The sequence below is a fragment of the Manis javanica genome, chromosome 14 (genome assembly GCF_040802235.1).
Source record: "Manis javanica isolate MJ-LG chromosome 14, MJ_LKY, whole genome shotgun sequence".
Taxonomy (NCBI): Eukaryota; Metazoa; Chordata; class Mammalia; order Pholidota; family Manidae; genus Manis; species Manis javanica.
Genome location: NC_133169.1, coordinates 14,240,766 through 14,256,424, shown reverse-complemented (window position 1 = coordinate 14,256,424; position 15,659 = coordinate 14,240,766). Strand labels below are relative to the sequence as shown.

At 46.6% G+C, this 15,659-nt stretch overlaps 1 protein-coding gene and 1 long non-coding RNA gene across 6 annotated transcripts in view; one reads left to right on the top strand and one right to left on the bottom strand.

Annotated features, from left to right (window-relative positions):
* RAB3GAP2 (RAB3 GTPase activating non-catalytic protein subunit 2) overlaps positions 1 to 14,029 on the bottom strand; it is a 99,165-nt gene extending 85,136 nt beyond the window's left edge. For 4 of the 5 annotated variants that reach the window (XM_037014471.2, XM_037014473.2, XM_037014474.2 and 1 more), the window contains exon 1: positions 13,870 to 14,029. In XM_037014471.2, coding sequence (XP_036870366.2) covers positions 13,870 to 13,984 — 115 coding nt within the window. In that variant the 5' untranslated portion in view covers positions 13,985 to 14,029. The remainder of the gene's footprint in view (positions 1 to 13,869) is intronic. The other variant, XM_073221289.1, reaches the window with a different exon arrangement.
* Positions 14,030 to 14,158: 129 nt separating this feature from the next.
* On the top strand, positions 14,159 to 14,586 carry LOC140845955 (uncharacterized). Its single transcript, XR_012124871.1, has 2 exons — positions 14,159 to 14,297; positions 14,375 to 14,586. It is a non-coding gene; the product is annotated as an uncharacterized lncRNA (long non-coding RNA).
* Positions 14,587 to 15,659: the final 1,073 nt, after the last annotated feature.

Below are 15,659 nucleotides of genomic sequence, written 5' to 3'. Positions count from 1 at the left end.
TTTTTAAGTGTACAATGCACTAGTGTTGAATTTATTCACACTGTAGTGAAAAAGATCACTAGAATGTTTTCATCAAGCAAACGTGAAATTCTGTACCCATTAAACAAGTCCCCTTTTCTCTCTCCCCACCCTAGCTTCTAGTAACCACCATTCTACTTCGTTTCTATAAATGTATCTACTTCACATACCTCATAAATGGAATCATACAGCATTTGTTGTTTTGTGACTGGCATAATGCCATCAAGGTTCATTCATTTTGTTGCATGTGATATGATTTATTTTTTATGGCTGAATAATATTGTATGCATATGTACCATTTTGTTTACCCATTCATCTGTCAACAGACATTTGGGTTGCTTCCCCTGCACAGCTTTTGAAAAGAGTACTGCTGTGAACACAGGTGCGCAAATATCTCTTCAAGACACTGCTTTCAATTTTTTGGATATACATCCAGAAGTGGGACTGCTGGATCACAGGGTAATTCTATTTCTTTATATTTTAAGGAAACTCCACATACTCTTTTCCATAGCAGTTGCATCACTTTATAATCCCAACAATGGTATATACACTTCCAATTTCTCCACATCCTCACCAGTACTTGTAACCTTCTGGGCTTTTCTCACAGGAGCAACCCTAATGTGTGTTAGGTGATATCTGATTGTGGTTTTGATCTCATTTCTCTTATGATTAGTAATACTGAACATCTTTAAATATGGCTATTGGCCATTTACATAACACTTTTGGGAAATGTCTATTCAAGTCCTTTTCCCAGTTTTTAAGAAGTTTATTTGATTTATTGTTGTTATTGAGCTGAATGAATTCTTTATATATTGTGGATACCATACCAATCCCTCAGGTAATATGATCTGCAAATATTACTTCCCATTCTGTAGGGTGCTTTTTCACTCTGTTCATTGCATCCTTTAATTCACAAAACTTTTAATGTTTGACATAGTCCCACTGGCTATTTTTGCTTTTGTTGCCTCTGCTTTTGCTGCCACATCCAAGAATTCATTGCCAAGTCCAATGTCATAAAGCTTTCCCCTTCAGTTTTCTTCTAAGACTTTTACAGTTTTAGGGCTTACATTTAGGTCTCTAATTCATTTTGAGTTGATTTTTGTATATGGTATAAGATAAGGGTCTAACTTTGTTATTTTGTATATGCATATGCAGTTTTCCCAACACCATTTGTTTAAGAGACTGTGTTTTCCCTATTGAGTGGTCGTAGTACCCTTGTCAAGGATTATGTGACCATATATGCAAGTGTTTATTTCTGGGCTATTCTGTTCCTTGGGTCTACTGGTCTGTCTTTATGTCTTTTGATTTGATAAGAACTTTTGATTTGATATTAAGTATAATCAAAAGCTATAGAGGGGAAAGTTACGATCTAAATTATGTCTTTAAAAGTTCACTGCTTGGGAAAATACATTTGTAAATGACATACCTGACAAGGTGTTAACATCTAAAATATATAAAGAACTCACATGCCTCAACACCCAAAAAGCAAATAACCCTATTAAAAAATGGGCAGAGGATATGAACAGACAATTCTCCAAAGAAATTCAGATGGCCAACAGGCACATGAAAAGATGCTCCACATAGCTAATTATCAGGGAAATGCAAATTAAAGCCACAGTGACGTATCACCTCATGCCAGTTAGGATGGCCAGCATAGAAAAGAATAGGGACAACAAATGCTGGCGAGGATGAGGAGAAAGGGGAACCCTCCTACATTGCTGGTGGGAATGTAAACTAGTTCAACCATTGTGGAAAGCAGTATGGAGGTTCCTCAAAAAACTCAAAATAGAAATACCATTTGACCCAGCAATTCCACTCCTAGGAATTTACCCTAAGAGGAGCCCAGTTTGAAAAAGACATATGCGCCCCTATGTTAATCACAGCACTATTTACAATAGCCAAGAAATGGAAGCAACCTAAGTGTCCATCAGTAGATGAATGGATAAAGAAGATGTGATACATATACACAATTGAGTATTATTCAACCATAAGAAGAAAACAAATCCTACCATTTGCAACAGCATGGATGGAGCTAGAGGGTATTATGCTCAGTGAAGTAAGCCAGGTGGAGAAAGACAAGTACCAAATGATTTCACTGAACTGTGGAGCATAAGAAACAAAGAAAAAACTGAAGGAACAAAACAGCAGCAGACTCACAGACCCCAAGAATGGACTAACAGTTGCCAAAGAGAAAGAGACTGGGGGTGAGGGTGGGAAGGGAGGGAGAAAGAGAATAAGGGACATTACGATTAGCACACATAATGTAGTGGGGGGTGGGCATGGGGAAGGCAGTATATACAGAGAAGACAAGTAGTGATTCTACAGCATCTTACTACGCTGATGGACAGTGACTGTAAAGGGGTATGTGGTGGGGACTTGATAATGGGGGGAATCTAGTAACCACAATGTTGCTCATGTAATTGTATATTAATGATACCAAAATAAAACAAAACAAAACAAAAAATAAAAAATAAAGAAAAATAAAAGCTCACTGCCTGCTTTTTGGAACTAGTTACAAGAAACCAAGAAGGGAAGCAGAAAGATCTATTAGAACAAGACTGGTGCCATTGCCCAGAGGAAAGAAGATGGTGCCCTGAACCAGGAGAGTAGCAGAGGGATAGAGAAAAGGTTTCTCTACATCCTGTCTCTACAGTCCAATGTTACTCTTCCCTTCCTGTTTCCCAGAAATAGTCAGTATCCTGTAAATACTCTTTCCGGCCCCCCCATTCCACTGAAACTGTCCTAAGATCCCAGTCACCTCCACCTTCCCAAAACCAATGGGAGTTTTTTGTCCTTCCTTTGGCCGACCTCTGCTGCATCCACAACTGCTGATACCCCTCCCTTTCAAAGTCTCTCTTCCCTCAGCTCCTGCAGCATTACTCTCTCTTTGTTTCTTTTTCAGTATTCTTCCCATCAACCTCTCCTCGACCCTTAAATTTCAGTGCTCCTCTAGAGTTACATCTCCAGTACTCACTTCATTTCACCGAGTTCATTTCATAATCCTTGAGACTGAACTGATACTTTTTGCTGGTAACTCCCAAATTAACATATTTGGCCCAAGGATCCTAAGTTTTAGAGGTTTATATTTAGTGTTCAACTGGACCACTCCCTTGAACACACCACAAACATTCAAAACGCAAAAGGTCCCAAATGTATCTCCTTCATTCTCTCTCATTATATACCCTTGTCCAAGTCAAGAGCTAAAGGCATCTCAATGGAGGGACATGATACCTGGAGGCCGCAGGGCCCAGCAAAGATGTTTGTTCTTTATTTAATGTGGGAGGGATTTTTAAAACTAATGAAATTACCTGAATTAAAAAAAAAACAAACCCAAGATTTAAAAAAAAAAAAAAAGCTAAAGGCATCTTGTTGAGAGCCACACAAAGACAACAAGATGGCCACAGCTCATGAGGTTCCTGCTTCACTTCTTGGAGATTAGCTACGAGCCCGCGCGCGCCAACAAAGAAGCCCGCGCGCGCCAAGAGATACTCTTCTCCCCCTCTTTCCCCATTATCATATACCAATCAGAATGTAACTCGCTGCGCCACCCCTGCTATGCAGCCAATCCCCTGCCTACAAGTATCCTATGGCCCACTCTGCCCCTGAACACTGGTGTATATCTACCCCCGTCTTACAATAAAATTTGAAGGCTTGATCAGAATACTGTCTTGCCTTCGCTCTTCTCTCGCCCCCATTTTCTTTCAGGTCGGATCCCCCTCGTCCCCACAAATAACTAAGTCCCGCTGGACGGGACAAGTGGCGCCCAACGTGGGGCCAGAGGCGCGGATCCTTCGCAGGCGGACCCCCGAGTAAGATATCGTCTGGCCAGACCCCTTCTTGATGAAACAATAGGAGACGCCTTTCGCCGCTCACGGAGGTCGTCGTCCCTGGTGAGTACCGGCCGCCTTATAAGAAAATGGGAACTAGATTAAGTAAAGAAGCGGTCTTCATAAGAGATCTAAAAAGTTCGCTTAGGGAGAGAGGAGTTCGAGTTAAAAAGAAAGACTTGGTAAAGTTTTTTATTTTTGTTGATGAAGTCTGTCCGTGGTTTATTGTTAATGGCCCCGAAATTCATCCTAAAAAATGGCAGAAAGTAGGTAGAGATTTAAATGATTATCTTATCAAAAACGGCCCTGACTCTGTTCCTGTTTCAGTATTTTCCTATTGGAGTCTTATCAGAGATATTGTTGAAAATACTGACCCTGATAAACGTCAACTCTTGTCAGTGGCAGAATATTGCCTCCGCCCCCTATCTCGGGCGGCCTCAAAATCGTCTCTTTCGAGTGATCCCCCTGCTCCAAAATCAGCTAAATCCCCCTCCCCTAGCCTAACACCATCTTTGCTCGGTGCCCTCCATGATACCCCTCCCAAATGTTGCATTTATCCGCCTCTCCCTCGAGATTCGGACTTTGTCGATACACAAAAGGTTTTTCCGGTCGTGACTAAGAGCCAAAATAGCGAACCTTTAGATCCGGGAGACGCGGCCGAACTAGAAGACGAGGCGGCCAAGTATCACAACCCAGATTGGCCCCTTGCCGCCCCGTCGCTTAACCCCCCTTCCTACACTCCCCCTATTCGGCCTCCCAATGTTTGCGCCCCGGCCTTTTTGCCCCCGTCGGCCCCTCCGCTACCCCCTCCGGCTCCCGGTCCTGTTAGCCCCCCTACCAGCACTGAAGACCTAATAGCACAGATAGTAGAACAAAGAATAACTTGCCATCTCCAAAAATTGGTTGTCTCCCAACCAGTTCGTCCCTCATTACCTTCGCAAAGGAGCCTCTCTAAGAAACCGCTTACAGCCACAAAACCCAAAAAACTGCTCTTTCCTGTTCTTACCCGGGCCTCCGCCCGCTCTGGCCCCACCTCCACAACACGTAGTCCGGAAGAGGGCGATCTTGAAAGCGATGGTGAAGACGCCCCTGCTGCTCAGGAGTTAGAAAGTGAGGGGGAAGAGCAGGCTGAGCCAGAGCCGGCCGAGCCTGCCGATGGCCCTAGAGAATTTCACAAAATCCATTTCAAAAGCTTAAAAGAGCTGAACGCGGCCGTTAAAGCTTATGGCCCCAATGCCCCTTTTACCCTTTCTGTTCTTGATTCGCTGTCTCGAGGAGGACATTTACTCCCAGGTGAATGGCTGCGTATAGTCCAGGCTGTGCTTACCCGTGGTCAGTTTCTAACTTGGAAGGCAGATTTTGCTGACCGCTGTCAGACCATCGCTGCTGCCAATGTAAAAGACCCTCATTCCCCAACAGCGTCCTGGACGTTTGATAAGCTTACGGGACAGGGCAGATATATCTCTGAAACCAGGCAGCAGCGCCTTCCCCTTGGTCTTTTATCTCAAGTGAAAGATGCCGCTTTGGGCGCTTGGATATCACTCCCTGCTTCCGGGACTGCTAACACTCCTCTAACTAAGATCACTCAAAGCTCGCAAGAAGACTATAGCGAATTTGTTAGCAGACTGTTAGAGGCCGCCGAAAGGACCCTTGGTTCCGCGGCTGCCAATGATAAGATTGTAAAACAGCTAGCCTATGAAAACGCCAATTCGGCATGTCGAGCCGTCCTCCGCAGTAAGACTCGAGACAAAACTCTTGATGAAATGCTGAGAATGTGTAGAGATGTCGATCCTTTTACATCCAAAGTCCAAGCCCTTTTAGCTGTAGGTGCCGCTGTTCAGACTCCCCCGGCTTCTTATCCTCCTTCCTTCCCCAGGGGCGCACCGCCTATGCGTAACTGCTTTAAATGTGGACAGCCAGGCCATTTCGCTCGCCAATGCCCTACCTCAGCTCCTCCTCCTAGAGTTGGGTCAGTCCCCGGTATTTGCCCTCGCTGCCATAAGGGGCGGCACTGGGCCAAAGAGTGCCGTAACAATCCAACAAATCCTTTTTATAGTACCACAAATCCTTTCACCCCCCCTTTTCAGGGAAACGGGCTGAGGGGCCAGCCCCGGGCCCCCCAGCCAATTCCATTTCAGCCGGCCTCGGGGAACAGCCTAGCTGTAGCACTCCCGCCCTCTATCGGGCCACACCCGGGAGTGCAGGACTTGACCTCTGTGCCTCCTCCTCAACAATATTAACGCCTGAAGAGGGAGTTACAATTATTTCCACAGGAATTTATGGCCCACCTCCCAAAGATACTTATTTTCTAATTTTAGGGCGAGCTTCCACCACAATAAACGGCCTTATTGTCCACCCTTCCTTAGTTGACAATGACTATACTGGAGAAATAAAAATTCTTGCTAGTGCTCCCCGGTGCCCTGTCAGCATTATGAAAGGTCAGCGCCTTGCGCAGGCACTCCCCCTCCCTTTAAGTACATCTCACCCTGCTATTCATAAGAAGCGAGGCTCCTCTACCCCAGGTTCTTCAGACTTATATTGGATCCAAGCTATTACTAAAGAACGCCCCACTCTTAAGCTTAAGATCCAAGGAAAAGTATTTGAAGGAATTTTAGATTCGGGGGCCGACTCTACGGTCATATCTCAGGCTTCATGGCCCTCCAGCTGGCCCTTACACGCTTCCTTGACCCATCTACAAGGAATTGGGCAGTCAAGAAACACCTTACAGAGCTCACAGTTACTAAACTGGGAAGATGAAGAAGGAAATACCGGATTCATTCAACCCTTCGTAGTTCCTGGGTTGCCAGTAAATCTTTGGGGAAGAGATATCCTTTCTCAAATGAAAGTCATCATGTGTAGCCCTAATGAAGTTGTAACACAGCAGATGCTTTCACAGGGTTACCTCCCTGGTCAGGGGTTGGGCAAACTAAAACAGGGAGATCCCAACCCGATACTGGCCACGCCTAAGATAGACCGCTCAGGTTTAGGGTTTGAAAAACATTTTTCGTAAGGGCCGTTGCTCCTCCTGCACTCCAGGCAGACAAGATTACTTGGAAAAGTGATGTTCCTGTCTGGATCGATCAATGGCCCCTTACCACTACAAAATTAAATGCAGCCATAGAGTTAGTGCAGGAACAGCTGGCTGCTGGACATATTGAACCTTCTACATCCCCTTGGAACACCCCAATCTTTGTGATCCAAAAGAAATCAGGCAAGTGGAGGCTCCTACAAGACCTCAGGGCGGTTAATAAGACCATGGTCCCTATGGGTGCATTACAACCGGGAATTCCCTCTCCAATAGCCATTCCTAAAGGGTATGTCAAATTAGTAATTGATCTAAAAGATTGCTTTTTTTCCATACCTTTGCATCCTGATGATTGCAAACGTTTTGCCTTTAGTATACCCATTACCAATTGTGTAGGGCCTTCTCCCCGGTTTCAGTGGAGAGTTCTCCCACAAGGAATGGCCAACAGCCCTACTCTTTGCCAAAAGTTTGTAGCCCAGACTATAGACCCCTTTAGGTTGCTCTTCCCCACTTTGTATATTATCCATTATATGGACGATATTCTTCTTGCCGGTCCTGACCAGCAACAGCTCTATGCGGCCAGTCAACAGCTAGTCACTGCCCTCCGAGATCGAGGACTACAAATTTCCCCAGAAAAGGTCCAGGTCCACCCCCCCCAACTATTTTTAGGCTTTGAATTATTTTCTAATAAAATCCTCACTCAAAAAATTCAGTTAAAGAGAAGCTCCTTAAACACTCTTAATGATTTTCAGCGTCTGCTAGGAGACATCAACTGGCTCAGGCCTTATTTAAAGCTGACCACCGGAGAGTTAAAGCCTTTGTTTGATGTCCTACGTGGAGACCCTGATCCTTCCTCCCCCCGCTCGCTTTCATCAGAAGCACAAAGGGCACTAACCATTGTAGAGCGGGCTATTTCTGAACAGACCATTAGCTACTTCTCTCCACATCTAAGTTTGTGGCTGCTCATTTTCCCTACCCCCTTCTCCCCTACAGGAGTCCTTTGGCAGAACCATCCACTATTTTGGGTTCATTTGCCAGCCTCCCTCCCTAGAGTCTTAGCTACCTATCCTCAATTAGTTGCTGCCCTCTTACGTTTAGGCCGAGAGGCAGCTCTCAAGTTGTTTGGGAGAGACCCTGAAGTTATAACCCTCCCATACAATACATCTCAATTACAATGGCTTATTCAACATGATGATGATTGGGCAATTAGTTGCACCTCCTTCCAGGGGACAATAGACAATCATTACCCTGCAGACAGATTAGTCCAGTTCCTTCAAAAGACCCCGGTTGTCTTTCCCAAAAGGACTAAAATCACGCCAATTGCTGGGGCTGTAATGGTGTTCTCTGATGGGTCCTCCTCCGGTATAGCCGCTTTCAGTATTAATGGGCAAGTTACTCGAATACAGACAGACCTCTCTTCTGCACAACTTGTTGAACTAACTGCAATAATCAAAGTTTTTGAGCTTTTAATAGATGCCCCCTTTAACCTTTACACTGATAGTGCCTATGTAGCAACCTCTGTTCCCCTATTAGAGACAGTGCCTTACATACGTCCCTCTACAAATGCTTCCCCCCTATTCGCAAAATTGCAAAAGTTAATTTTAAGCCGCGATGCCCCTTTTTTCATTGGGCACATACGCGCTCACACTGGCCTTCCAGGGCCGCTTGCCAAAGGCAATGACAGGGTTGATCTGGCGACTCAATTAGTAGCCTCTGTCACGCCAGACTCACCCTTAGCTGCAGCCCAACGGGCTCATGAACTACATCATCTCAATGCTCACACTCTTAGACTCAAATTTTCAATCACCCGAGAACAGGCCCGCCAAATAGTTCGACAATGTCAAGGATGTCTAACTCTCCTCCCAGAGCCTCATAACGGAATCAACCCCCGGGGGTTAGTTCCAGGAGAGATATGGCAAATGGATGTCACTCATTACCCTCCCTTTGGTAAATTAAAATATATCCATGTGTCTATTGACACATGTAGTAGTTTCCTATGTGCATCCTTGCAAACGGGAGAGGCAACTAAAAATGTTATTACCCATGTTCTCTCATGCTTGGCATATCTACCACCACCTAAAATCTTAAAAACTGACAATGGGCCTGGATACGCCAGCTCTAGCTTTAAACAGTTCTGTGCGCAGTTAAATATTAAGCACGTAACAGGAATTCCCTATAATCCCCAAGGCCAAGGCATTGTTGAAAGAGCCCACTTAACCCTTAAAAACATGTTATTCAAACTTCAGTCGGGGGGAGAAGTACTCTATCCGAGAACAGGTAATGCAAAGACACTCCTAAATCATGCACTGTTTGTTCTCAATTTCCTTACTTATGACTCCGCGGGTAAAACCGCTGCTGATCGCCTTTGGCATCCCTCCACGGCAGACAATTATGCACAGGCTATGTGGAGAGATCCGATGACCAACACATGGCACGGGCCTGACCCTGTGCTCATATGGGGGAAAGGACATGCTTGTATATATGATGCTAAGGCACAAAATGCCCGATGGCTCCCAGATAGGCTCATTAAACTCCTAGACACAAATAGAGGCAAAAACAATAATAATTCCAGTCCAGGGCATATTAACCCCTGAGAAGCCTTCCCTTTCTGTTTATTTTCAGGAGGCAAAAATGAAGATATGTACACTATTGACCCTCGTCATGACCTTTCGCCCCGTTTGGACCCATCAGATTTCCAACTTCACCTGGACAGTCACCAATGAAGCAGGAGACGTCGTTTTCAGTTCTTCCACCTTAGCAAGTACCCCCCCATGGCCTGTTCTTGCCCCTGATCTCTGTGACTTGGCCGCTGGAGCTTCAGCAGCCTGGGGGACCCCAGACATTTACTTTCCTTTTTCCACCTCCCCTGAGACCTACCCTGAGGGACAATCTACCACTTCTCCTGGGTGTAACAACACCCCTAGGAGAACCTACCTCAGAGAAACAGAATTTTATGTCTGCCCGGGAGCTCATAGAGATCGAGCCCTTAACTATAAATGTGGATATAGAGACTCCTATTTCTGTGACTCCTGGGGGTGTGAGACTACGGGAGATGCTAGTTGGAAGCCTAGCTCCACCTGGGATTATATAACTGTAAGTAGGGCTTGGAATCCCAAGCCTAACTCAACTGTTACCCCAGAATGTCAAAGCACCCAATCCACAAGGGGGCGATGTACACCGCTCTCCATTACCTTTACTGACAAGGGAAAAAGGGCCCCTATTGATGGATGGCTCAGGGGACATGAATGGGGGCTAAGGCTTTATGTTTCAGGAAAGGACCCTGGGCTCACTTTTAAAATCAAATTAATTCGATCCATTCCAAACGCCAACAAGCACGTTGTCCTTGGCCCTATTGCCCCTAAGGCAAGAGACCCAAGACCTTCTAACCCTTCTCCCCTGTCTACTAGTACTGTTTTCCAGGCCTTGCTCCCCCCGGTTTTACCCTCCACAGGCGAAATCCTTAAAGGCCTGGCTAATGTGACTGCAAAATCCCTTAACTCCACTGGATATAGCGAGTGCTGGTTATGTTTCTCCCCCGTTCCCCCGTTTTACGAAGGGATAGCAGTTTTAGTAAACACCTCAGCAGACCTCATACTTACCAATGACTCCAGCAAGACTCGCTGGTCAGACCCCTCCCGTTTTTCAGAAACCTCTCCGGGTCTCACATTGACGCAGCTTTCGGGAATAGGCCTCTGTATACATAGCCCCCTCTTGCGTCTACCCCCTCAGCTAGTACCCATTTGTAACAGCTCCTTCTCACCCCCGCTGTCCTATGAATTCCTTGTCGCGCCCAACGGTACTTATTTTGCTTGCTCCTTTGGCATAACGCCCTCCGTTAACCCGCGCTTATTAATATCTAACAATGAATATTGTGTTTTAGTCATGCTCATGCCCAAGATTTCCATACATCCCACCGAAGACCTCCTTCCATATTACTCGGGCTCTACTCGCACTAAGCGTGAGCCAGTAACCGCCATTACCTTATCTGTATTATTAGGATTAGGAGCAGCTGGGGCTGGAACAGGCATTGCCTCCATAATTACTTCTAAACAACAATATTATGCTCTTAGTCAGGCTATTGATAAAGACATACAAAATCTGCAAGAGGGTTTAGACAGCCTGAAAGAATCTGTTGTCTCTCTCTCTGAGGTAGTGCTCCAAAATCGCCGAGGGTTAGACCTCCTTTTCCTGAAAGAAGGAGGTCTCTGCGCTGCTCTTAAAGAAGAATGTTGCTTCTATAAAGACAAAACAGGGTTAGTGCAGGATAGCATTGATAAAGTTAAGAAAAACCTAGAAGCCAGGCAAAAACAAAGAGAAAAGGATGAGGCCTGGTATAAAAACTGGACCTCTGCCACCCCTTGGTTAACTACTCTGATCCCCACCATCCTTGGACCCTTGGCAGGATTCTTCCTTTTAGTGTCTCTTGGCCCTTGGGCCTTAAGAAAACTGACAGTTTTTATTCGAGAGCAAGTTGACCAGCTCGTCAAGCCAGCGGTTGCTGTTCATTATCACAGACTTACAGCCTGTGATGAAGAGTCTTACACCGAGCCAACCAATGCTCCCGGTCTCCGGTTTTCAACTTTACAGGCGCCTCAACCATGGTACCATCGATTCTGGCACCGTACTTAATGTGGCCTATATGCTGGTCAGCCAGAGCCAGACATGCCCCTAACTATGAGGGTATGGGCATCGAGATGAGTGCGAGACAAAGTACCGCAAGGGAGGGTTCTTCCTAGAACCTCTCTGGTCCTCCCTGAGAATACGCCTGGCTTGCATAGAGGTTGGTATCCATATGTACATAAGGCCTTGATATATTAAGGTCAATTTGGCTTTCAGCTCTGCCTCTCCTCCCTAAAAGATACCGAGAGCATTTGCAGGATGTTACCCTGCTGGAGGAGCCAGGCCTCTATTCCCTCACTCGATTAAGGCCCACCTTTCTAAAATAAATAGAAAGAGAGGAGATGTTGAGAGCCACACAAAGACAACAAGATGGCCACAGCTCATGAGGTTCCTGCTTCACTTCTTGGAGATTAGCTACGAGCCCGCGCGCGCCAACAAAGAAGCCCGCGCGCGCCAAGAGATACTCTTCTCCCCCTCTTTCCCCATTATCATATACCAATCAGAATGTAACTCGCTGCGCCACCCCTGCTATGCAGCCAATCCCCTGCCTACAAGTATCCTATGGCCCACTCTGCCCCTGAACACTGGTGTATATCTACCCCCGTCTTACAATAAAATTTGAAGGCTTGATCAGAATACTGTCTTGCCTTCGCTCTTCTCTCGCCCCCATTTTCTTTCAGGTCGGATCCCCCTCGTCCCCACAAATAACTAAGTCCCGCTGGACGGGACAGCATCTCAATTCCTCTCACTCACCAGATCTTCCCCAGTTCCTGCAAATTCTACCTGTTTAATATTCTCATCTTGCCCATTCTCTCAAGTCCTGCTGAGGCTAAGTTCAAGCTCATGTGACTTGCTGCACGAATTATTGGAATAGCGTCCCAACCTATTTCCCTGCTTCCTCTCGCCTCCACACTGTTACCAAAGCACCTAACAGTATTCAAAAACCACTGAGTACATTAAGTACAAATCTGACCATGGAATTTCTCTGCTTCAAGTCTTTCAGAGGCATCCCACTATTTTTACCAGGCTTCTCATGACTGAGCTTCTTATTACCTTTATTTTACAGCCTCATTTCCCTTACTTGTTCCCTCACACCCTCCTCAGAAGCCATTCAGCTTTTCTTAGCTCTCTGTCATGCCTCCCTTCTGCACATGCTAGAACCTCTCCCTTATTCTACTACTATTTTAAAGGCAGGTTTAAGCATCCCTACTTCAAGGAAGTGTCCCCTAGTGCCAGTTAGATACATCTCTTTCAGTCACACCCTATGGCAACTGCTAATTTACTTGTTCCATTAAACTGTAAGCTCCTAGAGGGCAGAGACCACCAACCTTTTTTGATTTGCAGCACTACAGATCAGCATAGTGTAAATACTCAGCATATAGTTTTGATTTGTTATCTCCTAGATACTAGAAAGGGGGTGAGCTTATTTAGTGGGCCCTTGATCACCATTCCAGTACAGCACAAAGTGACACCACTGTGCTACAAAGCCAAATGGGCTTCAAATTGGAAACAGGTAGAAATCAAAAACCACAAAACACAACCAGTTTGAACAGGAGGACACGTAGGAGATGCTGAGGAACTATGCAGTATCTAATACACCAGACCTGGGAATTTAGACTACCTGGCCAAGGGCTTAAATTCACAGTGTTTGATGAGAATCGAAGGTGGAAGGCTTCTCATCCCAATAGAGCAAACTCACTTTTCACAGCCATGGTACTGTACTTTTAGTTCCTGATGTGGATCCTCCCTCACTTCCTGACAGGTTCTCCTTAATTAGGAGAAGCTTAGTCATCACCTTAGGAGTCACTCACTTGTCAACCCGTCATTTATTCTCTACATGTTTTAGGCGAAAGAGAGAAGGGAGAATGTGGGCGAAGATAAACACTTTCGGAAGGGGAGGTAGCAGGCGGCCACAGTCCCAGGGATGGAAGGGATGGAGGTTGAGGCAGTATCAGGGCGAAGAGCTGACAGCTGGCAAGGACGGGGAAGAGGATGCGATCACCGGGCAGGCGGTCGGAGCAATGGACTCCCGGGTGGGAGGTGGGGGAGATGGAGAAGAGACGCGCAGAGAGGAAGCTGGGGTGCGGGTGAGGAGGCGGGACAGGCAGAGGGGAGAGGACGCCAGACGCGGCTTCTGACCCAAGGGCGGAGGGGCTCGGGGAAAGCCGGGCGGGAGGAAGCCTACCCCGACCAGCCTGGGCACCCCGGGCTCGAGGAGGGGCAGGGCGGGCGGTCATCCGGAGGGGGCACCCGGAGGGAGGTTGCGGGGGAGCTGGGAACCCAGAGGGCATCAGCTGCGGAGAGGAGAGGGGACCCCAAGCCCTGTCAGAGGCCGCGGGCGGGGCCGGGAAGGGCAGCGGCGAGGCGGGGGGCACTTACCGGGGTCCCCGCGCACGGCGCCGCTGGGGCTCCCCTCCCGCAGGCCCGGGAAGAGGAAGTCCCGGGCGGCCTGGAGGTCCTGGAAGGAGCAGAACTGGACAATAGAGCAGGCCATGGCTCCCGGGAGCCCCGCCCGGGCCCTCACTTCTCCACTGCCGTCGGCCCCACCACTCCTGGCACAGCCAAGACTACGAGCCAGAGCCACGCAGGGGCGGGGAAACCAAGCCGGAAGCGGTCACGCATCGGTCCCCCGCCGGGGAGCAAGGCGCCTGCGCAGGACGGCCAGCGCCGGGCGGGAGAGGTACGTGCCCTGTGAGCAGCCGCTAACCTCGGGTGCAGCTTGGACGTGGACGCTCAGGGCGGAGTTTAGCCCAGTTCTGCGCCTACACCTGTAATGAACCCTTGCATTCGTGCTGGTTCTTAGCCAGGTATGATCTAATTGGACGTGATCCGCGCCGGCCTTCGGGTCCTATAACCAATCTTATTGACGTCCTGCTGTTGGCAGGATCCTGCTATTTCAGAGAATGATTCCTGTTACACCAGCTGCAGGCCAGGTGGGGGGACGGTGTCCTGCAAAGATCGGAGTTTGGAAGGATTCATTCCTCTTCCGCAAGTCAGCCCTGTCAAGACCAGCTTTCAGCGATCCTGTAAATTCCCTTAGGGCTAGGCCCCCTTATATAGTTCCTGTTAATACTGTATTATACTCATGTTTTCGGCCTCCTTTTGATTTTTCATTCATTCATTCATCCTTCCAGCAAATATTTGTTGCTTTTCTTTTCTATACCAGCCACGCAAGACAATGAGTATAAGGCAGGGAATAAAAGACATGAAATACTTGTCCCCGTGGAGCTGAAATTCTCGTGGCTGAAACAGGTAGCAGGCAATTACTTGAGTATTTAGGTGAAATTGTGCGAGTGCTAGGAAATAAGTACAAAGTGCTAGGACAGAACATAATAGCGGACCTGACTTTGTTTATTGTTTGGTTTTATTGGGGTGGGTGTGGAGGGTTCAAGACCGGAACTGACTTTGTTGTAAATGTCTAGAGGTTGGGATCTTACTTAAGTGCACTTTGTATACACAGCATCTAGCATAGGACTTGGCACATACACAGGGCTTAGTAAATATTTGCGAAGTAAAAAATGGAACAGAATGTGTATGTAGGGTAAATACTATAACCAGCATCTATTACAAAGCGGTTTATACCTTTACAATACTTTCTATACACTGTCCAACTAGTCACAATCCAATCTTGAGAGTGTGCCTTACGTCAATTTTTTTAAATCAAGAAATTTACCTGTGTCTCAGAGAAGCCCCTCGAGGTTTCTTAAAAGTAAAAACTAAAAGAGGAATCATTTTAATGTTAGCACAAAGCACCATAGACACATGCCTGCCAAAGGATACCTGAGGTGGTCACCCACTTCTTATGACAGAAAATGAGAGGCAAATAGATGAAGTCCAGAGCATTCATTCCTGTCAGGCTGTGTGCACTCACTTAGTCCCAGTCATATCACAATTATACTTTAATGCCCAGGTTCTTACTCCATTAATTCCTGTTCCTAGAGTAGAATGACTTTCACGAAACAGAAGAGATAATTTCCATGTTACCAGGTTAACAGGGATCAGTTCTCACCTATAAACTTTATAGTGGCATTAGATGTTCTAGAAGTTACCTTCAGCATCAGAAACAGACAATCCTATAAACAAACCCTGCAGAAAAGGCAAGATTTCGGGACCTCCTTTTTCCATGTGAAAGATGCAGTGGTTTAATCACCCAGTCGTGTGATTAAACT